The sequence below is a fragment of the Syngnathus scovelli genome, chromosome 11 (genome assembly GCF_024217435.2).
Source record: "Syngnathus scovelli strain Florida chromosome 11, RoL_Ssco_1.2, whole genome shotgun sequence".
In the NCBI taxonomy this organism is placed as follows: domain Eukaryota; kingdom Metazoa; phylum Chordata; class Actinopteri; order Syngnathiformes; family Syngnathidae; genus Syngnathus; species Syngnathus scovelli.
This window is the reverse complement of record NC_090857.1, coordinates 4,810,455-4,831,949: the sequence shown is the minus strand read 5'-3', so window position 1 is coordinate 4,831,949 and position 21,495 is coordinate 4,810,455. Positions and strand designations below refer to the sequence as shown.

Below are 21,495 nucleotides of genomic sequence, written 5' to 3'. Positions count from 1 at the left end.
CTCTGGGAAATGAAGTGCGGTAAAGCGGTATGAAATGAGCTGGGCAGTTTTTATTGCATCCATTCATCCATCCATCCATTCATCTTCTGCCGTCATTGGGCAGGAGACAGGGGAGGTTTTTATTGCAGTTTTCTTTAAATAATTATGTTCAAAACAGGAAATTAATAAAGCAAACATTTCATGGTACTGATTGTAACAATTAACAAATGAAACTACAGAATTTTTTTTTTAGTTTCAAAAACACAAACAATTTCATTACAGTTAATAACGCTACAAGGACAAGTTAAATGAAGGATTTCTTTTCTTCACAAAGCACCCCGTGGCTTCATATTTGTTGGTTTATTTTCTGCTCGCATTGGGTTGATTATAAAATAAATTATGTAAACTGGCTCAAATGATCACCATAAATACTGCTCCAAATAAACTAGGTTTAATTGAAAGTTTGAACTATTCTGTGCAAATATAGTGAACATTAAGAGCATTTTCACATTGCTTATTCGGTAGGAGTATTTATCTCAATTATTTTTCGTTGAATTACCCTGTTGCACTAAAGATATTTGTGTACACTATATACAACCATGCAGTCACATCAGTATTGCTATACTGTGCATACTTTCACTTGTGCCTGCATTAGTTCCATTTATCATAATACAACAATTACTTTTTTCCTCACTGAGATCAAATTCTTATGCAAACTGTTTTGTTGTTGGCTTGAAGGCTCATTATGTTACATTGTGTTTCATCACTGTGACAAAATGCAATTTAAGTGTCAAACTTTTGCGGTGCGACTTGGAATTTTCTTGTGTAAGCAGATTTGTCTTTTTAAGCGCTAAAAAACTTTCTTTACACTTGAACAGGACTGGTGAATGAGCGCATACAAGATTAGATTACAATATCAATATCAAATATTTACAAGCATATGTGAAGAAATATTTGCATGACAACACAATTTTCAAAAAGAGGGATGGGGAATTTGGAGCACTTAGAAGACATAAATTAAAAAGCCTTTTCTGAAACCTAAAATGAAAAAGTTTCACAGCCTCAAAAATCACCTTGTCCTCAAAACACATTTAAACTCATCCAGTCTTTACCTGAAGAGACCTTGCAGTGTGTATTTTATTTTTTACTCATTGCAGCTCTTTTTTTGTACTTTTTTTTTTTTTTTTTTTTTTAAACACCCAGAAATCTCACCGTTGATGCTGCTCTTTTCTCTTCTGATGTTCAACACCACATGGTCATGTGTGGGTGTCAAGAAGATATCCAGTGTAAGCACAGTCAACATGGGACATGACTGTTTTGTATGAATAAATAGTCCCTGCTTTGTTTATCGTTCTTCAGCTACGTGGCAAACTGTTGATAAAACGCCAGTTTGACTCGCTCAATGTGGTGGCACAACTTGATGGCCGGTCCCAGCTTCAGGTCCATACACTCCTGCACCGTTGGCAGGTTGAGCAGCAGAAGAGCTTGTCCGTCGATCTCCTACGAGCACATAAAACACATTGGAGTTACCCTGAGGAGAACCTGCATGTCTCTGTCTGTATCTCTTACTTGGTCCATGAAAATGCGAGCGAGAGGTGCGCAGTCAGTCGTCCGGATGAAACGAACCACATCGGTCACACTCCACTCCAGGGGGCTGGTGTCCAAACACAACTTTTGCGGCGGTTCTGTCTTTGACGTCTGCAAAATAAGATCAAGCCAAGACACATGGTAGCGGTGTCCAATCCAAATGTAAAAATTTCGAGACTACCTTTGGTGACGGAGGGTGGTTCTCATCGTCGGAAAAAGAGGGCGAGCGGGGTTTTCGCCGCCGCCGCGTGGGCCTGGGTGTTGCGGGTGGGGACGGAGACGGTGTAGGAGGCTGAGACTTTTCTGCCGATTGTTCGGAATCATCTTGAAAATCGTCTTGCGGTTCTGAGCCGGAGTCTTCGCTGAGGGAGTCGTCTTCATCAAGATCTTCTTCGTCACCGCTGCCCTGTCAGCCGCAGACATGAAGCTCAATGTTGACTTTAATTTTATTTTTGGAGTAGTAGGACAGTTGCAGTGTGCGGGATACCTGCGGAGAGCCAGCGGGTGTGTTATCGACAGACGTTGACGAGCGTCTTTTTTTATGGACAAAGAGCTGCTTCCTTCTCTTCCTCCGCCTTCCTCTTCTTTTCACTCCAGCCTCGAGGTTTGTGTGTCCTCCTGGCGGGCGGCCCACCCGTTTGCTCTTCTTCCTCCCGTAGTAATACGCCGCTGGCAAAACAACAAAACATTTCTGCAAGCTGGCTTGACTTTTAATCATCATCATTTAAATTTGGGCGTCGCTGTGAATATCAATGAATGTGCAAAACAAACGCAGATGACATGAATGTAATCAGAAGATTAGCTCTTATGCAAAAATAGTAACAGTGGAATCTTGAAGGTTGAACACAATCAAGCACTATTATAGAACGACTGATCAACTCTACTTACTGTATTTGGTCTTGGTGAGGACAGAGCAATTCTCTGAGCAGTGCTCCAGAACCATGCGAGGTCCAAAGAGGTTGGGGCAGCACTCTAACTTGATGCAGGTCTTCCTGCAGAAATCTGCCACACGATCTGCTGTGCGGACAATTTCCACGGTGGCTCTGTAGCTCTTTCCCTTATATCTGAAACACAAAAAGAAGTGTGTGTTTACTTCCACTTGTTCTTTGAGTACATTTGCAACCTAGCATGTGAGTTGCGCTAGCCCAGCTGAGAACACTCATGCTATTCCCACTAGTTGTTCGAAAGGAGTGAGAGGAGCTGATAATGAAATGGTGTTTCCTCTCACTTGGCTTTGAGAGTCTCTCCGTTGCCTTGCCAGCGACTCTCCTGATCCAGCTGCAACTCCCTCAGCACGCGGCTCGGCTTGTACGCAGAGTTGATAAGAAGAGTCAAAACCTACACAAAGTTTCAAATTTAACGGATTCAACATGAGATATTTTGAATACAGATTATGAATCTTGAATCTTCTTGACATTTAGATAAACATAAAAAGATCTCAAAACAACTGAATGATGGAAAAAAAGAAAAAAAAAATCACCTCTTTGATGACAAGGACACAATTTCCAGGGCCGATGAACTGGGGCAGCTCAGCTATGCGTCCCTTGTTAAGGTACGGCCCGGAGAAGCAGCGATGGTTAAAGTAGATCTTGGGGCAGCAGTATTTGCCATTTCCTTGTCCTACAATGTAAATTAAAAAACACAACATGAAAATGATTAGTGCAGGCAGCACATTTTGAGCTATGTCAATGTCCGATTTCACTAACCAGCCTCTGGCTGGTTTGCCATCTGCTGCTTAACAGTGTCGGGCGAGGACAACTTTGGCGGCGCTCTGCTGCAAAGTGATGCAAAATGAGTCAAACAAGATTCAGTTGGAAAAATTTCCGCATTTGACTCATATCCAAATGTATTAAACTTACTGTTTTTCAGGCTGTACCACAGCAATCTTCCTCTCATTTTCTACTGAAAGACAAGCATAAGGTTTGTCGTTGTAATATTTGAAAAACATCATTGCGTCCTAAACATTGCATGCTTTACTCTCTACTGTCACGGTTGAAGTTGCTGTCCGATTTTGCAGAAAATAACTGTTCAAGCTTAGCTGTACATTAGTTTGCTTGCTTACCTGCAGGCTTGATAGGGTAGACGAGTGGATAGCCGTTTGTCTCGCACCAGCTGACGGGGAAAATGTCCAGAGAGTCCACATGAACTGTCAACTCAGGCATGGGATGTTTTAGACCTGGGAAAAAAAAAGTAGACTTTCCTGGTTTCTCGTAATAAATTGTAATAGTATGTTAGAATCCACGAGGGGTCAGAGGCTCAGATTAGAGCGTAATCATGTAACGTTGCGCAACAAAACTTGTGTTGACGCAGACCAATAAAACCCGCCTCCACGCAGAGGTCTTTCTTTCAGTCCTCGCTCACCTTCCAGGCTGAGCCAAATGTATTGCCCTTTCACCCTGGTGACTGTTGCCACGTGAATGTTCTCTGGTGACAGCGGGTTGACAGCCTCCAGTTTCATGGACTCTTTAAAGCTGTGTTCACACGTCTCCTTGATTTGTGTTGAAAAACACACACACACGCACGGGAATATTTCAGGAAAATATGTAACTGGCACGTGTTTTCCATCAAAAGAATGTTGGATTTACAATATTTATGCTGTTGTGAGCTGTCTGAAGGGAAGTTTCAAATGGTCTTGCAGTAATGTGTTTTCTGCTTGCAAGGTCACATCTCATTCAGTCTTCACATAACAGCAGCGTGACAATCGCGGGCTGCCTAGCCATCAGCTCCACATTTAATTATCACTGGCACGTTGCCGGCAGATGTTAAAAGTAATTCTGACTTACGGTGGGGAAGCAGTGCTGGGGAGCTGCTTCGGCCTCACACTGTTTGAGGTAATCAGCCCAGTCAAAGTCTGGACCCTGGTAGCCTATACACAACACAAAGTCAACAAGAAGGAATATTGATGGATGAGTGTGTGTTAGAGGGAAAGTTCATTTCTAGAAAAGAAATTGCAGTATGAATCATTTCATGTGATGATGACGGACAACGGGTGACAAAACAAACCTGATGGCGGGCTGAGAGGGAGTCCATTTTTAAGACTCCATTGGGCGGGAAAGATGCCTGGACTGTCTCGGTGGCACAGGAAAGATCGCCCGGAGCCTTCCGACTCCTCAATACCACAAAGGTCATCCATTGTCACCAGGAAGTAATGCTCATTGAACACCTACAGACAAAACATGTTTGAAAAAAACCAGTTGAACCCATTTTAGCTGAGGTCAAACTCGAGCTATTAAGCGCAAACATTAGAAATGAGACTGTTTTGACCGTCAAGTCTGTTACCTTGGCGACAGTGGCCGGTCTGATAGAGATTGGTGCGGCAGGGTCAACAGCTTCTAATTTCATCCCTTCTTTGAAACAATGAACAGCAATGCCAGGCTGGTCCTGAGACAATCACACATGCTTTAAAAGATTAATCATAACTTGCTGGAAGTAAATGTGCAATGAAATGTTCATGGTGTCAGCACCTTATTTAGCTCTGCAGTCAGAGCTTCATCTTGAGGAAGTTCAGTGATCCTCTGCCTCACCTCCTCCCATTCTTCTTCTGTTCGCAGCGCCAAAAGTTCTAAAACAAAGTGAAACAAATCAGCCCCAGAAAGACAGCTGCTCACCAAGTGTTTCTATTTTGCAAGCTAAGCTAAAGAAGCAGTCAGTATTATTTATTTTTACTTATAATAAGCACATGCACCACAGACACCACAAGGTTAGTTAAGAAAAAACAATTTTAGCTTAGTATTGGTTTGAAATGAACCTTGAGCAACATTGATAAGACCTCAAGTATCAAAGTAGGGAAATAGCCTGCAGAGTGTTAGATAGATAGTTTAATTATTAACAATTGTGACTCTCTTCAATAACGAAACAAAAACAGTTTCTTGAAGCGTCTCTACAATACGGACACCGTAGGCAGCCTTGGTAAGCTTTATTAGCATATTCTTTTGTTTCCATGACTATAAAGTGTGAAGCCAGAACTACGTCGGAAACACTGACCAGAAGGAGGCCTGAGGGCGCAGCCGTGCTCTCGAGCCCAGCCGGGTGGGTGGAGGCGTGGGTGGAGGTAAAAAAGCCAAAGGGTGGCGGGTGTGTCGGGGAGACCCTCTGTGCCGATGAGCCGCAGTTTTAGCCTTCCTCCGACGTTCTCCTCGACCTCGGCGGCCCAGGCCAGCCCTGGGTCAACGTTGTCCTGAAGCTCCACATAGCAGCCGGCGCTCAGCAGCTCCATTGGGTCTCGGCCGCGCTGAGGCTGAGGAGAGCGGGGAAGGGGTTAAAGGAGGAGACGAGAGCGTGCGCACACACAAATGCCCACACAGAGAGACAAGGTGAGGAATTCACACTGGGAGAAAATGTGCTGCATGATTAAGTAGCAGACGTGAAGCAAGGCCACTGGAAAAACAAAATAGTTTAGTTCAGTTCAGTTGGTAACGCGACTGCGGTTGCCTTGTCTTACCAATTCGAGTAGGTTGGCAGGCGCGCTGCACTCCTCAGCCAGGACCTTTTCAAGTAAAGCCTCCCAGTCCTGGTGCCTCTCTCGCACACCTGTGGTGGATCATGCACAAAAACATAATCCAGGCGCCCACTTTTTTTGTTTTTGATTGCCAAATGGATTCATTTTGTATCCGATCAGTTTTTAAATTAAGAAAGAAAAAAAAAAATTCCAACTTCGTCTCACCGTCAGGGGCTCTCATGAGCTTGCCATGCTGCCGGCTCCAGCCGAGCGGGTGCAGGTCAGCCGTCATGGTGTCGCACCAAAAGTCCGCACTGCGGTTCTCTTGGTATCCTTCGTAGCGGAGCAGCAGCAGCTGGCCGCATGTTGTGATGATGCTGGCCACCCAGTAAGGACCGTCGGCCTCCGAGCGCACGCACACCTCCAGCTTCATGCCTGGAGTTAAACCCGTCTGCAGACCCTGGTCCACCTGATAATTGCAGACACATTTTATTTATTTGCAGTAGCCCGGCCTGTAAGGACATCAGCTTGGAACGAGGAAGACCAGTTCAATGCCAGTTAAGGACCCGATGTCGCTAGCTTGGTGCTAGCTGAAGTCATGAGCGTTAAAACTGTTAACGGCACAAACACAGTTCGTCTTTAGGTCGAGTATATTTGTGGAGCACATGTGAGCAAATACACAAATATAGCATGTTAATGATTTCCCCCAAGGACACAATAAAGGATTCTTTTTCTTGCTGATTTACAACAGGTTACAAAAGACCACTTGACCAAATAATGAAAAGAAAACAAGTGAACAGAAGGCACACTCAAGGTGATCAGCCGAACATTCCTTTTCGGCTTAATAGAATGCAAGTAAACATTACTTGCCAAGTACTTTGCTGCACTGGTAATACGAGTCCCGGATAAATTCTACATTATGAATAAATTGGTGGTCTTTATTAGCAAAAGACACGTCAGTATAGTGCTACTGCTTTGTTGAATGGATGTTGTTTCTTAGTAACCAATTTGACTACAGAGGTAAAAATACATCGCCATGCCAACACAACTGATTTTGCTTTGGTGCATCCTTTTAAACAAAAAGCAAAGCACACACAGAATGAAATAAAAGAAATACATCCGCGTAAATGGAAATGGGAAAACAGACGTACGGACGGACGGACAGATGGACTTTTAGGTAGTTATTCTAAAAAGCCGCAACCTCCGTGGGGACAAAGTGGTACAGAAAATGGATGGATGCATGGATGGATGGATGCATATTCTGAAAAAAGTTCAAGAGGAATTGAGGGCTCACATGTTTAAAGGCGTGATGAGGCACAGATGCAGCGCCCGTCTCCTCCAAATAATCATCCCAGCTGAAGTCGGATACATCCTGTGCACAGTCGCCATCTGCAACAAAAACACACATTTGTTTCCTTTTATAACCTGCTTTCTAAAATATCATCTTCCTCTTTTCCTTCTACTCTTTACAAGAAACAAATTCTAAATCCTACCAGACTCCAGTGACTCCTGGTTCATGCTGGTGGGATGTCCTCTTCAACCGAGATTAGGCACTCTGAAGAAGTATAGAAAAGGATTGACATCCATTAAATGAATAAGGTCAGATTTAAAAACAACAACCACTCGAAAAAAATCACTGATTTCTGATTCAGATGAGGTAGGACATCATCACATTTGCATTAAAGTGACTGCCCAACTTGCAACACCAACACGTTTTCCATTTTGAGTGGTTTTAAGCAAAAGAGAAGATAAAAATAGAACAAAAAGTAGAACTGCGTGGTAGTCGACGACCACAACGCAGGCAGTTAATCCTCTATTTTTTAAGCAAAACCTACTTTGTATTAAACATTTGAGGATCTAATAATCCTTGAATTGGGCATTTGAAACCGAGAGAGGCTTGACATTAATGTGGACACGCATCAGGTGTTGACACGTCGACGTGACCCGCGGCATTGTGACGCGCACATGAAATCAAGTTAATTCAACAAGAGCTGCGGCGTGAATGAGGGGAGCGCTGGGCGGGACCGCGGCGGCAAACGGGACGTCGGTCTGTCACAGCAGCTCCATTCAGGCGGCCTGTCAGCCTCGTCTTTGTCACGCGGGACGTCTCTATTAAAACCGAGGCCCACATCACGCACCGCCCCCTCTCAGCCACCCCGCTGCCACGGTGACCCTCGTGCTCCGCCAAGATCTGCGCCGCCTTTCACCCCCGACCCCGCCCTCTGTCTTTCTACCCCCCCACCAGCACATACATACACACCAGAGGATTTCATTGTCCTTGGGGTCACACTCTCTAACATAAGAGTGGAAAAAAGAGCAACGGAACAGAAGTAAAGTTGACAGCCTCTATTCTAACAACTGATGCTGATTTCAATAATGCTTCCAAACACCATTTTGTGTGAAACCAAAGTTTAGCAGTCTGAAAAATAATTTAACTTGCACTATGTTTCCATGCATAAAAAACTGAATTTTTGCATAAATTAATTCAATGAAGTATTTTGTTCAACAATATGTTCAACGCCTGTTGTTCTGTTAGGCAGAACATCCCTCGTCAATAAATCAATTCACACACACACATTCTTTAAATAACTTGTCACAATAAACAGAACCAGAACCATTTTCATTAGCAGCTGCTTGCATTATGAGGAAAGGAATTAACACGGTTCAATGTTTTTACGGTGACTTTTTAAAGGTGAAGTCAACTAAAAATAAAAATAAAATCTTAATAATATATTCTATGCCATTTTTAAACAATTAGTGTGCCCACTAATTGTTTAAAAATGGCATTCTGATCAATATTGTATTTGCAGGCTCATGTAAAATCAATCACAGCTCATGTTCCGGACTAAAGGTGAGCCAAGATTATAATCGACAGATTACAACGGATTACCAAAATAATTGTTAGAGGATGTAATTATGTTTGCATCCAGCCTTTAACTACTGTTATAAATTACATTATTAATTATATATTATATGTTCACTGTTATACAAGCTGTACACAGACTACTTGAAGCAAAGTGTCATTTGATGATTGTTGGCTCAAGATATTTTGTCATGACTTCACTTCCAAAAATGTGAGGTTTGTACTCACTTTTGGGAGATACATTAAATATATAAACATTTTAATATACTATTATGACTAACTAAAAGCGTCATTTCACGATGTTTAGCCCACGGATCAGTCAGGTTGCACAAAGGGGAAGTTGGAGGCCACACAGCGGTTGCAATAAGTCAACATCGGAACCTGAACATCCATCGACCAATTTGCAAGCGCCGAGACATTTTTTTAAAAGCATTGACATTAGGACTTGTCGAGTATGTAGCGCGATATATTATGTATTATGTATAACTCTTCAAGGGCAAATGTCCTTTTAGGTGTCTTTAGGAGAGTGCACTGTTCCCCTTTCGCGCCGGCGTAACTTTCCCACTGATGAGTGCACAACGCATGGCCACTCACGGACGTTCTCTTACCTCGCCTCCGAGTGATGATTTAACGTGTGCATGTATGTGCGAGTGTTTTTGTGTGGGTAGACTCCGTGGACGCGTGGAAAGAGCGAGTCAAGTTACTGCACGTCACAGGCTCCCAGCAATAAGAGCGAGCACAGGCTGACGAGCAATAAGGAGGCGCTTTACACCACTGAGCCGGACTCGTCTTTTTGAGAGGCAGGAAAAAAGACGTGTGCCTCACCGCGGTGCAAAACACTGACAGCAAAATGTAACAAACAGTGCGGAGTAAGTGAATATTTGGTCGCCGAATTGGTCTCTTACCGTTAAGTAGTTTTTTCAAGTCGCTTTTTTAGATGCCGATCCTCTCGCCGCCTGCCTGCTCGCTAGCAGTTGTGTGAAGGTAGCGTGAGTCAAATAGTCTTTTCTGGTTTATGACTTTCAAAATGAAAGTTAAGTACGTGCGTAACCGACCAGCGAAGAAGAGAAAAATTATTTGGTGTTAAACTTCCGGTATTACTCGGTTGACGCCTTGCGAGCTTGACGCACTTCTGGTCCACGACCTCATTCCAATATGGCACAAACGGCTACTGCGCATGCGCACTCCGATATGCCTCTCAGCCCGGCTACATCACGCCGACTTCCATCTTCACACACAATAAAATTATCACACAACCGCAATCTACGACAACATCTGGAACACGCACAAAAAGAAAAGGGACAGAAAAAAACAAGAGGGAAAAGAAAAAGAAAGGCTTTGTCTTAGTTCACATGCTTAGAGAAGTATTCCTATCAATCATGATCGAGTGTGTTTAATCCCCAGCGGAATCCCGGTGATGATTGAGATGTAATAAATTAGCCATATAATCGACCCACTTTCGATAACTAGAAAAGCATATGTCATGAAAAAGCTTTTCGTTTCGTAACGTGCAATTTAATCGTTTCTGTCACCGCATGATCGCGAGTTTTTATTTCCAACACTCTTTGTCGAACTCGACAAATATTGCGCAAGAGAAAAGCTTCACGTGACGATCGATTGGAAACCAACCAAGATAAGATCGTTTCAATAGCAAATGTTGCACTTGTGCTGCACAAAGATTTCAAGTCGGCGGTGGGAGGAGGAGGGGAGAGAACAGGCGTGCGGGAAGGAGAAACTGCTGAAAATGTGCACTGACGCCGCCAATGCAACAATCCAAGTTCACCCGTTCTGCGTCACAAAATTGACTTTCTTTGTTCAGTATATACATGATATTATTCTGATGTGTGTATGTTTACTACGGGAACGTTTTTTTTTTTTTTTTTTTTGTTCACTTGGACCACGCAAGGCAGGCTTCGCTGCCTCCCGATCCTCCACAATAGAAAAACCCTTTTTGGATGCCTTACAAACAAAAGGAAAAAAAATACATCTCGCATTTACAGCGCAACACTGTCATAAATTCGAGCTGTTGCAGCAAAACGATCCGATCTTGCACCAATACAGAACCAATGGCAGAGAATTTATTCCCAAATTCACTCAGTCAATTTTTTTTGTGGAAAGTGTTTTGGTCAGAACTACAACTAGAGGAAATGGTTTGCGCTGCCATTTTAATACAAAAGGATTGCATCCACTGTGCATGTTTTTTTTTTTTAAGGAGGGATGGGGGTCGCCACCTGACATTTTTAGTAACAACCTTCTTTCAAAAAAAAAAATATTTTTTCCGAATGCGTATAAACTCTAGTGAGTAAAGTGTGGCTGCACACTCACATGAGCATTTCTTTTCATTTGCACTTCTCACGTCAGACGATGGGAGGTAGTAGCCGAAGAGAGAGGACAGAGAACGGGCCACTGCAGGAATGCCTGCTCGCCTGTCATCGACTTCACATTGAACCGGTGAATGCAGTCACAGCACCTGACCACGAGGCGGCAGCAGAGCGTATGAGTATTTAGTGCTACATCTTGAATGTACCCTCTTCACCTTTAACCTTATAAATCCCCAATATCAAAATCAAAACCGGAGTTGACTTGACTCTTTTTTATGTTGTCAGATGAAATGAGAAAATGTGCTCCAGAAAATGTATGGATAAAAGGAATGTTTATTTATAATCAGATGCAAAAGTATAATTTTAAAAAAGGTACAGCTTTAACTAAGTGGTTAAGAAGCAAATTGACTACATTTCTTTTTTGATAAACTTCCAAGTTATTTACTTTAAATGCTCATTCCAACACAAATATATATCTTTATTGACTACAAGTAGGGCCGTATTATGTCACCAACACTGATTTTAACCACCGGATGTGCTTATTGTTCTGGCCGAGTGTGCAGATGTAACACATCTTAAAACTAACAAAGAATAAATTAATCTATCTTTTTTGGGGGCATTTCTGTATTTACAATGGCTATCTTGCTTACAGCTGCTCCAGTATTAAAGTCAGTGCTGGTAGTCAGGATGTGACTAGTGATGTCATTCCCTGGAATGTGGATTTTTTTTATGCAATAATCCGGACAATTGTTACCCATTGAAAATGTCTTTAGTATTGCTACTTTTAGATCTTTAGAGACACAGGATGTGGTGGAATTTGTGTGTACGAGTCAGTTTTGTTTTTGAATATCATTTTCAAGATACAGTACATAGATGATTGGGTTAGGAGTGATTTCATGGTTAAACAATAACAAATATAAAAAAAAATGAAAAACTTCAGTTCCAATTATAGTTTCAATAGTAGTTGAAGTACGTCCCTTAATTACACGTATAGAGTGTTTTCGTACCCTCTGACAGAGGTATTCAGTAAAATTCAACCATGAAGATAAAAGAAAATAGGCCTATAGCCAAAAGTCTAAGTCAGTGATGGAGGTCCAAGTGCAACCAGTTAGTCTTTTCTTTTGCTTATCAAATCTTCCAGTTTAGGGTTGACAAAGGAAAAGCCAGAAAAGGCCGACTGATCCATGGAGTTGATGAGGTTCTTGTCAGTGTGAGAGAGTCGCGGCTTTTCACTCAGAAACTCTCTGTCAAAGTTGCTGCAGTCGCTTGGGGATTTCTGCAGGCGGAGAGATTTCAGTTACCACACAAGTCGATGCCGTGATGCATCTTGACATATTCACAACATTGTGTTTTGGACAGCAGAAATTGAGTCAGAATGTTTCTCACCACTTTGGGCTTGAAAGGGGGCTCCATTTCTCTCCTCTCCAAAGTGAACCAGTTGATTGCTTTGAAGAAGGGCTGTGCACGGATGTCTCCTACCACGCCAAGTCTACGATTGGGATCTCGCTCAAACAACTGCAATAATGATGGAGGAAAAGAAGATAAGTGTTTGGACTATAAGGCAAAACAGCCCTTTGAAATATTAGAAAGTAAACAAAACGGAAAAAACTGAACACAAAAGTCACACCAAGCTTGCTGATAATTTGCTGCATAGTTTCCCAGCAACTCTAAATCGCCCCACTTTTGCACATTTAACGAGAACATGTCATATCATCACCAGTTCCAGCAATTGTCTGGCCTCCTTGCTTATCCAGCGAGGGTAGTGGGGGGTGTCCGACCGGATGGACTCAAACAGTTCATCCTCATCGTCGCCTTGGAAAGGCGACTGGCCAATCAGCATTTCATAGACCAGTACGCCAAAAGACCACCAGTCCACTGAGAAGCTGTACTTCTGCCCTAAGAGAATCTGCCATGAAAGGAGAAAGTTGGTTGGCTTACGAGAAAAACGTTCTGATTACTTGCTAATGCCACAAATAATACAGGACTATTTATTATGTAAAAGGACGTAGAGGGCCTGTGGACCCCCCCCCCCCCCCCCTCACTTAGCCCTTATCTCGAGGCACTGTAATATTAAATACCTCAGGTGCAATATAGTCTGGCGTCCCACAGAACGTGGAGGCTCGAACATCTCCATAGACGTTCTCCTTACACATGCCAAAGTCTGCAATTTTAATGTGCCCGTCCTTGTCCAGCATGACGTTATCCAGTTTCAGATCCCTGTGGATTATTATAATATCCGTTTATATTCCACCTACACTACGTTCGAATCTCGTCATCTAAAATTATTTGTATTAGCATGTCCCTGTGAATATATTACCTGTAGATTATTCCTTTTGAGTGGAGGAACTGCAGTCCCACGATGATCTCAGCAGCGTAGAATCTGAAAGTTGGAATACAAAACAACCTCAATAGAATTCTATTTGAACATAAGCGGATAATCCATTCAGGTACGCTGCTGCGCTTACGTGGCTCGGATTAGATCGAAGCGGCCTTTTTCTTGGATGTGGAACATCAGGTCGCCTCCATTGAGATACTCCATCACAAAGAAGAGGTGCTCCTGAGGTAACAGCATGACCTCATCAGCTCATTGTTGCAGACAAATTGATTAAGTGTGTGCAGAGGTCATCTTGGTGGGTCGAGATAACCTCCGTGCGGTAATGATGTCACATTTCACGCTTTGCTCACTTTAGACTGGAAAGTGGAATAAAGGTGTGTGAGGAAGGGGTTCTCCCAGGCGAGGGCAAGGACTCTCTTCTCCACCATCGTACACTCAACGTCGTCATCCATGAGAACCACATCTTTCTTGAGAACCTTCACGGCGTAGTACTGGTTCTGACCCTTGAGCTCGGCCAACAGGACCTGAGGAGTAATAAACGAGTGAGATTTGAGTAGCGTGGTGACACAGTATAATTTGGGAGAAGTGATATGAAGTAGAAACCCCGCCCACCTTGCCAAAGCTGCCTTTGCCCAGAACCTTGTGGAAGACCAGATGGTCAGTGGTGAGGTGTAACCGCTTAACAGAAGGTAAGGCTGAACTCGAGGTGTCACCTGATGTGCCGTTCTTATCAGCTATGAGGATTTATACATCAGAGTGAGTACACAACTATAAAAACCTGTACTAAAAAAAATAGACAATCTTGAACAAACTCAAAAACAGATTTCAAATTAAGACTAATGGCAAAAAGCAAAGAACTCAACACATTTGAACAATTAGCAACCTTAAACTGCAATGACAACATCTTACCAGTAGGATGTGTTGGTGCACGGATGTCTTGGTAGATCCCGATATCTAGTGTATTGGCGCTATCAGACTTCTTCAGAGATTTCTAGGACGTAAATTTCATACGCGTAAATGAAATGATCCTACATGTATTTTCAAATTTAATAGCATCATCCCTGGTGGTCTAGTGGTTAGGATTCGGCGCTCTCACCGCCGCGGCCCGGGTTCGATTCCCGGTCAGGGAAAGATCTTGTCACATTGCTCTTGGGTGGTACAAACCTGTGAGACGTAAGAGAGCGCTTCAGCCAGTAACTTCTGGTTGATACCACACATGTTGGCCACTTTCTTCTGACAGTAGCTATGAACGTTCATGGCACAATCTGAAAGATCAGTAAAGTTACTATTGTAGAAATTTAATGAGTCATTTTTTTATCCAAACACTGTGAGACAAATATTGAGCAGCCCCACCTTCACATTTAAGGCCTTGTTTGTAGAGACCCCACAGCAGGCTGCCACAGTGGTCACAGAAGGTGGGGCCTCTGTAGGTATTGGACTTGAAGCGATGTGGCATATCAATCTTGAAGCGCTCTTTCTGGAACTATAAAAAGATTTAACAGACCCAATTAACCATTACGTCAACTGAATGTTACATTCAGATAAGTTCAAGGAAGTCCCACAACAAAATGTTGCATTCAGCTGGGACTAGAATGTTTTTGCTTTACTGTACGTCCCATAAAGTATTTTTCATTTGTTTTTTAGACCCCCCCTCCCGAAAAGAAAATATTGTGGTAAAATCGACAAAGTAATTGAAATTGGAAAAATATATAGTGAGGTTAAATTGAATTTAAGCCTCCTAACAACTCACCATCGTGTCACGACTGTTTGCTGCAGTTCCGGTGCACCTGCCCATAATCTTTTCGATGCATTTCTTGTGAATTGCTGCGTTGCATTCTGGGTGGAATCAAGAACAAAATATTGAGTCCAAATTTGAATGTAGGATGATGTAAAATTGGAAAAAAAAACAAAACTGTTGTCCTATATTGAAAAATGGTAGTGGGGGAAACTCACGTCTGCACTTGTAGCCTTGCTTGTTGAGTCCCCTGAATGGGGAGAGAAAAAAGAACACAATTTTGCTACCATCCAAGAATTATAAATTTGATAATGACCCCATAGAGTGAAAAGATTATGCAATGAGTTAGTGCTGGTGACTTTCATCAGATGGAATCCAACATGACCTGGTGGTTTCCCCTGGTGATTTTATTGTGTAACAATAAAATGATTCATTGTTGTTTCTTTCTTTTTGTGTTTTAATACCCTGATTATCATACCAAAGATCGGACTCACCAGAGAAACTCTCTGCACACAGAGCAGAAGGTAGGCTGGTGGAAAAAAGTGGCAGCAAACTCGTGGCTCTTCATGAGGTGAACCTTAGGCTGCTTGAATGCTCCCCTCCTCCTATTTAGGGTCGTGAGTCCATCCTGAGGACCAACTCTCCCAGATGGCTGGTTGGCAGCTGAAGGGAAAGGTCAATCGGCAAATAAATATAAATGAATACATTTAATTTTGTGTGTTGAAAACAGAGGCTTATTATTTTAAGCACCTTCTTCCCCTAACATATCTGTGACATTTATTTATGTTTTATTATTCAAGGTTCTAGAAATTCAAGTTGAAACCCACAGTTACAAAAAGTACGACGTCTCTTAAATGGAGATTGGACACATAGAAACTCAACTGTGAACAAGCAACTGACGCAAGTCAACTGCATGGGGTCAAAAGTCACTTGGAGAAGACGGTGAAAGGCAAACAAAGCGGGCAGAAACAGAGGCGATAAGGAGAGTGGGCGGGTAAATGGCAGCACGTTGTAGGGAAAAAAAAGGAGTTGCCTTAAAGAGGCTGCTGATTAGGCTGAGAAGTGTAAAGACGTACAAAAAGAGATCTTTGGGTTTGAGTGACAGCTGCTTGCCTTTGGACAGCGCTTCAGTGGACTGTGCCAAGAAAGCAGTAATAGGAGAGAAGGACAAAGAGAGTGAGAAAGAGAGAAAAATATATTCACTGACACTTTTCAGGAAACGTGGTGTGCATGGCAGCGAGCTGATAAAGTCTGGAGTCAAAACCAAAAGCACCCACCCCACCCCCACGTGGGCTTTCTCTCATAGGAACTGCCTCTGAACAATTGAACTTTCTGAACCTAACCTTTATGAAGCTAATCAGTTAGCGTGCTACTCCAAAACAACAATTCTGTAAGTGCCACTATTCTTTCAGGATGCTACAACACTTGAAAGAATCGAAAGAAGGACACATAAAAATGATGACTTTATCGCTTTACCTGCATCACTGTCCTCCAGGAAATACTGCACAGAAATGTACACCTTCCCAGAAGGGATCATGTCCAACCAGAACTCAGCCCGCCCGTTGGTCTTGGGCTTCTTGCAGCGTTCTGCGAGTACAGACACGTCAATGGTCGCCTTGCCCAAGGCCACCTCGGCGCTCTGCATCAGAACCACTTCGATAACACGACCCTCGTAAATATGAGCGTCGAAAGTGGACTTCCACGACGGATACATGGTGGCCTTCTTCTGAATCAATGTCGTCCCTCGATCTGTGGGAAAAGAGTGATTTTAGGGATTCACAAGTTTGACATAGCGCTACCCAGTGGTTGGCCACACCGTTACACTGGCAATCCATTTGCCGTTCATACCCGTGCTGACGGATTCCTTCAACTTGATGGCACAAATGGGGGCTTCAGATTGATGAGGCAATTCACCCAAATCATATGTGGTGAAGGAGATGCGCAGGAAGGGCGCCATGGCAACGGCTCACCTCAGCTTCCTGGGGAAACACCAAATGGGCAATTACATGTGGCAGATATGGGCAGTACACGTCTCACACACACACACACACACACACACACACACACACACACACACACACACACACACACACACACACACACACACACACACACACACACACACACACACACACACACACACACACACACACACACAAAAAGGGAGATGACCAACAGTGTCAACAGACGGGAACAAGAGAGGAAGTACAAATTACCCGGTCATCAAAATAACCACTTTGCTACATTAAGTGGCAAATATAAAAAAAAGCAAATGGTAACCCCAAAATGAGTTAAGAACACAAAGAAAAAAAAACAAATCAGGAAAATTGAATAATTAAACAAGTTTCACTTTTAAGTTACCTTCTTTTACTGTATATTGGATTCAAATTTTTCAATTGTGATTCATCATGAAACTTTAACTTTGAGTTTTTGTTTATATTTTCAAGACTTTCCACAGATTAATGCTCTATATTTAGCATTTTATGCAAATGTTGTGATCACCTGTAATGTCTTTTTCCTTCCCAATGCAAATGTTGGAAAGCATAACATTTTACATTCCTTGTAGAAAAGTCAATGTTTACACTAATGGTCCATTACAGAATTCAAAGACTAGAATAATTTCTGTCCCTAATTCCCCTCACGCCTCCTAGCGCTTAAAACAACCTTAAATAAATCTGATCGGAGAGGTCACAAGGGCGCTGAAGTGCTCCCATAACAGAGGCTTCATTTACACACACAGCTGCAGTGTAGCCCAACACAAACATTATACAAATACTAAACAAACGATAGCTAAAATAAATATCTGCTACTTTGAAAGAAAAAAAAAAAGACATCTTTGTGTCCCCAAAGGGAACTGGAAAAACTGAGGACAGGAGAACATACATTTGGGGAAGGGGCAGGACAGTAAAACAATCTGGCTGACCCAAGATGAAAAAAAACTTAATGCTCCAAAATGATGCGTGTGTGTGTTGTGCGTGTGTTCCTGCAAAGTCAACAACTTTTCTGAAGAATTTGAATGTCTGCCACATGTCGCTCTAAGCAACAGTGGGCCATATGATATCTACCACAACACAAAAATAGTTCATCAAAAGAACAGTAAACTGGAATTGGGAAAATTTATGAACCAAAATAAATATCAAAGGTTTGGTATGCATTGAATTGCTGGAAATTGTTATTTGACATAAGAACTAACCAAACCAGTGGGACAGGTCTGGACACTTTCCAATGACATCTGCTCATTTGTACATAAAGGACCCATCGCACGCAAAGTAGCACTTACAGTAAACAACATTCTTTACAAAAACAAGAACACAATTCCTTTGTGCTAAAAGCACCTTATGACCTGCCAATGGAAAAGTTGAAGCTTGTTTGTCAGGTATGAAGGGTCACCGACCTTTTTGAAACAGAGCTACCACTTGGTTGTTAATTGATGGCAAAGGCTACCAGTTAGCAATAGAACAGAACTCACAATGTCTGCACCCGAGTCAGGTAACACGTGTCAAAGTTGGAAGGGCAAAAGCTATAAGTGACTCAGTCGATGATGGCTGAATGCCAGCGAGCTGATTTGGTTTCAGCATCTCGGGACTTTTCGAGTGTGTTTGTGTCACGCTGCTACAGGGCTTCCGGGTACAGCTATCCATTATTTTTGCATCTGTAGCTCATCAAGAGCGATGAAAACTCGCCAAAGACGTTTCAAAATTATGTTAAGAATGATCAAAGTTAGTCTTGCTGTCTAAAAATATTCATTTTGTATTCGCCGTGATTTCAATGAGGGTGAACAGCGGTGCCCCCCCCCATTTAATTTTTTGCAGTGTTGCTGTAAGAAGCCACCAAACAGGGAAGTTGGAGTCGGAGTGAAAGACAGCAAAGTTCAGCAACCAGACTGACTTCACGAAGTGACGCTAGTTGACAGATAATTACAACAAAGCTGCGTCAGTCCTTCACGTGATGACAACCCATAATAAACCTCCTGTGTTTTTATGAGTACGAATTTTCCACCTGAGAAATGTAGCAGCAAAGGTTAAATACACTTGACTTGCATAACCCAAAAAGTGTTACAAAAATGTCAGTCGTCATCAAGTCTTCAGAGGCATGCAATCTGAGCACACGCTAATAACCTTGAACAAAGCGGTCTTTAATGACTTTGAGTAGAGGGCCGCTCTCAGAATTAAAGCCCTCCCCCTTCCCTAACTAAGCAAGATTAATATCAAACACTTGCTCTCCTTGCTCAAGGGCAACACATGCACACGTGCAAGAGGTCAACAATGTAGTCATGGATGCCACCAAAACCGTAAGAAATGGAAGTAATTTGGTCTCAGGGAGCTAATACTCGCAGAAATATTATATTTCCATACTTGGATTACATTTCTGAATGCTGTGCTCAGCTCTTTGACAAGCTGTCAAACCTGCTAAACCAGCAGAGCAAGAATCCTTCAACAGCGAATTTTTTTTCCCTGCATGCTCATCAACGGCAGCGTGTAATATTTTTCCTTTTAGCATGGCGGTGAATCACAGCAACACATTTCTGGGGTAGAGTTTTTGGTTTCCAGAAGTTCATGCTGCACATGGGTGACTTTCATACTCAGCAGATGTCCAGAGAGCATCCTCAAAGCTACTCAGGAGACCGCAAGCTAATATTGACACGGCTCTGCCTGCAGGCAGATTGTATTACCGCCTCCAAAAGCATAGACAGTGCAATGATAAGCAAAATTGGTGAAAGCTCAGATATGTGGTGGGAATCTTTTCCCTCAGAGGGTCACACAAACTTCTGGAAAAATATGATCTGGTGATCAAACAAATGTTTATGATGACAAGCGATTAAGCACAATTCTTTGCATGACTTATTCAAAAGATCTCACGGTCCTAACATGGCCTATCTTTCTGTCAAGTTATTGCATCATTTGATCTTCTCATAAAATCGACATTGCTGTTTGCAATCTGTAAATGGGATTATAAAATGAGCATATCCAGAAAAGTCACCAATGTAGACTTTCAACTACACCTCGAATATGCAACATTGATAATCCACATTAATAAAACAAAGGTTTTGGTGTACCTTGCAACATTTTGAATGTTTTGCTTTCTTCGCTCGAGTTCATAAATTTCATGTACAAAGTTAGTCAGTGTCACTAACTCGGTTGCCATGGGCTACCCCCAGGCGCCACGGACTATTTATAAACCAAATAGACTCGTCTTACTGTGTTTCATTGAATATTAAAAGGGTTGTTTGTTATAACTTGATGTTTACAGAAAGTGGGAAAAGTTGACACCAAAGCGCATCTATCTACCAATGAAAGCCAACCGGGATTTGTTTACTTGTCGTGCGTTCATTTGCAAAGTGAAATAAAACAAAGTGGCTGCGCTTCTTTACGTTGAGGAAAAAACCCGTCCCAACGATCATACAGCGACCTAGACTAGTTCCATAAGAAAATCGTGACTTACCGCTTCCGCCAAGTCGCAAAGTGTCAAGTGGCGTTTCCTCCGACGGCAGACTTTTTGTCCGACGGCGCAATCGCTACAACGTTTCTGCGCTGCTTTCGGGTGCGTCTTTTAATGTATGCGGTGCGTGCGTGTGGTGAGACTGACACGTTGAATGCGTTCCCGGTGGCGTCCTGCTACTGAGTGCTGCCACGCACGGTGGCTTTGTGCGACTTCGAGTAAGTCCAAAGTATGACGTCACCCAGGTGATTTCCGTGTGTACGTTATCGCCGATTGGGCAAACAAAGCCTTAAAAGTATCATTTGTGTGCTGGAAATTGAGTTTCTAATGAGAGATGAAATCATTCAAGTTATTTAGTTATTTAATACTCTGACAAAATTGGAAGTACTGAAAGTAAAGAATTACAGACAAAAAAGTAAAATATTTTTTACTGTCACTGACTGTATGCTGGGTGCAACATGATAGTTTTGCTATTACATATATATATATATATATATATGAATACATATATATTATTCATAATTTATATATATATATTTATAGGGGCCATGGTGGGGCACTGTTCGCACAAGAGAGAGAGAGAGAGAGAGAGAGAGAGAGAGAGAGAGAGAGAGAGAGGAGGGAGAGAGAGAGAGATTCTGGGGATATTCAGACATTCGTGTATTTTTACACTGGCCCTCCCCACATAATTTCCACGGTCCAACTCCTTCAATAAGCAGAGCCGTCCACATGGTGCTGAGTCATCATCCTCCACCCTCCAGAACTGTTCAAATGGATGAGGGAATGGAGCAGTAAATT

The 21,495-nt window shown here is 42.5% G+C and overlaps 2 protein-coding genes, 1 long non-coding RNA gene and 1 other non-coding gene across 5 annotated transcripts; 2 read left to right on the top strand and 2 right to left on the bottom strand.

Annotated features, from left to right (window-relative positions):
• Positions 1–30: 30 nt before the first annotated feature.
• On the bottom strand, positions 31–10,023 carry sfmbt1 (Scm like with four mbt domains 1). 2 transcript variants are annotated; one of them, XM_049734089.2, is made up of 21 exons: positions 9,773–10,023; positions 7,498–7,559; positions 7,299–7,393; positions 6,230–6,473; positions 6,008–6,096; positions 5,551–5,803; positions 5,031–5,128; positions 4,846–4,947; positions 4,570–4,729; positions 4,350–4,432; positions 3,928–4,054; positions 3,629–3,742; positions 3,426–3,465; positions 3,273–3,340; positions 3,047–3,186; positions 2,795–2,904; positions 2,455–2,630; positions 2,054–2,235; positions 1,748–1,972; positions 1,549–1,677; positions 31–1,479 (listed from the first exon to the last, which is right to left on the bottom strand). In XM_049734089.2, exons 2-21 carry the CDS (start codon positions 7,520–7,522, stop codon positions 1,339–1,341), a joined length of 2,601 nt encoding a protein of 866 aa, XP_049590046.1. In that variant the 5' UTR covers positions 7,523–7,559; positions 9,773–10,023; the 3' UTR covers positions 31–1,338. The 2 variants fall into 2 exon arrangements, with proteins under 2 accessions (XP_049590046.1, XP_049590045.1); XM_049734088.2 differs by having other exon boundaries at positions 3,426–3,468; positions 9,773–10,021.
• On the top strand, positions 9,609–12,170 carry LOC125977532 (uncharacterized). The gene is made up of 2 exons (XR_007484664.2): positions 9,609–9,736; positions 11,229–12,170. It is a non-coding gene; the product is annotated as an uncharacterized lncRNA (long non-coding RNA).
• LOC125977529 (protein kinase C delta type) lies at positions 11,504–20,907 on the bottom strand. The gene is made up of 17 exons (XM_049734090.2): positions 20,701–20,907; positions 17,107–17,237; positions 16,735–17,007; positions 15,753–15,921; positions 15,477–15,508; positions 15,274–15,359; positions 14,877–15,006; positions 14,688–14,788; positions 14,433–14,514; positions 14,136–14,257; positions 13,874–14,047; positions 13,654–13,745; positions 13,506–13,568; positions 13,267–13,405; positions 12,906–13,094; positions 12,575–12,703; positions 11,504–12,464 (listed from the first exon to the last, which is right to left on the bottom strand). Exons 2-17 carry the CDS (start codon positions 17,213–17,215, stop codon positions 12,297–12,299), a joined length of 2,058 nt encoding a protein of 685 aa, XP_049590047.1. The 5' UTR covers positions 17,216–17,237; positions 20,701–20,907; the 3' UTR covers positions 11,504–12,296.
• Positions 14,582–14,653, top strand: trnae-cuc (transfer RNA glutamic acid (anticodon CUC)). The gene has a single exon. It is a non-coding gene; the product is annotated as a tRNA-Glu (tRNA).
• Positions 20,908–21,495: the final 588 nt, after the last annotated feature.

Bases quoted from the DNA above. Each gene is read 5' to 3' on its own strand.
- sfmbt1 (XM_049734088.2), bottom strand. From the start codon at position 7,522: ATGAACCAGGAGTCACTGGAGTCTG. The intron at 5,804-6,007 runs GTAAGACAAGGC...CGCTCTCCTCAG, and splicing joins CTGCCAACCTACTCGAATTG to CCTCAGCGCGGCCGAGACCC. The intron at 5,129-5,550 runs GTCAGTGTTTCC...ACTTTGTTTTAG, and splicing joins CGCCCTCAGGCCTCCTTCTG to AACTTTTGGCGCTGCGAACA.
- LOC125977529 (XM_049734090.2), bottom strand. From the start codon at position 17,215: ATGGCGCCCTTCCTGCGCATCTCCTTCACCACATATGATTTGGGTGAA. The intron at 14,515-14,687 runs GTTTGTACCACC...TTTACGTCCTAG, and splicing joins CGCTCTCTTACGTCTCACAG to AAATCTCTGAAGAAGTCTGA. The intron at 14,048-14,135 runs GTGGGCGGGGTT...ATTACTCCTCAG, and splicing joins GCAAAGGCAGCTTTGGCAAG to GTCCTGTTGGCCGAGCTCAA.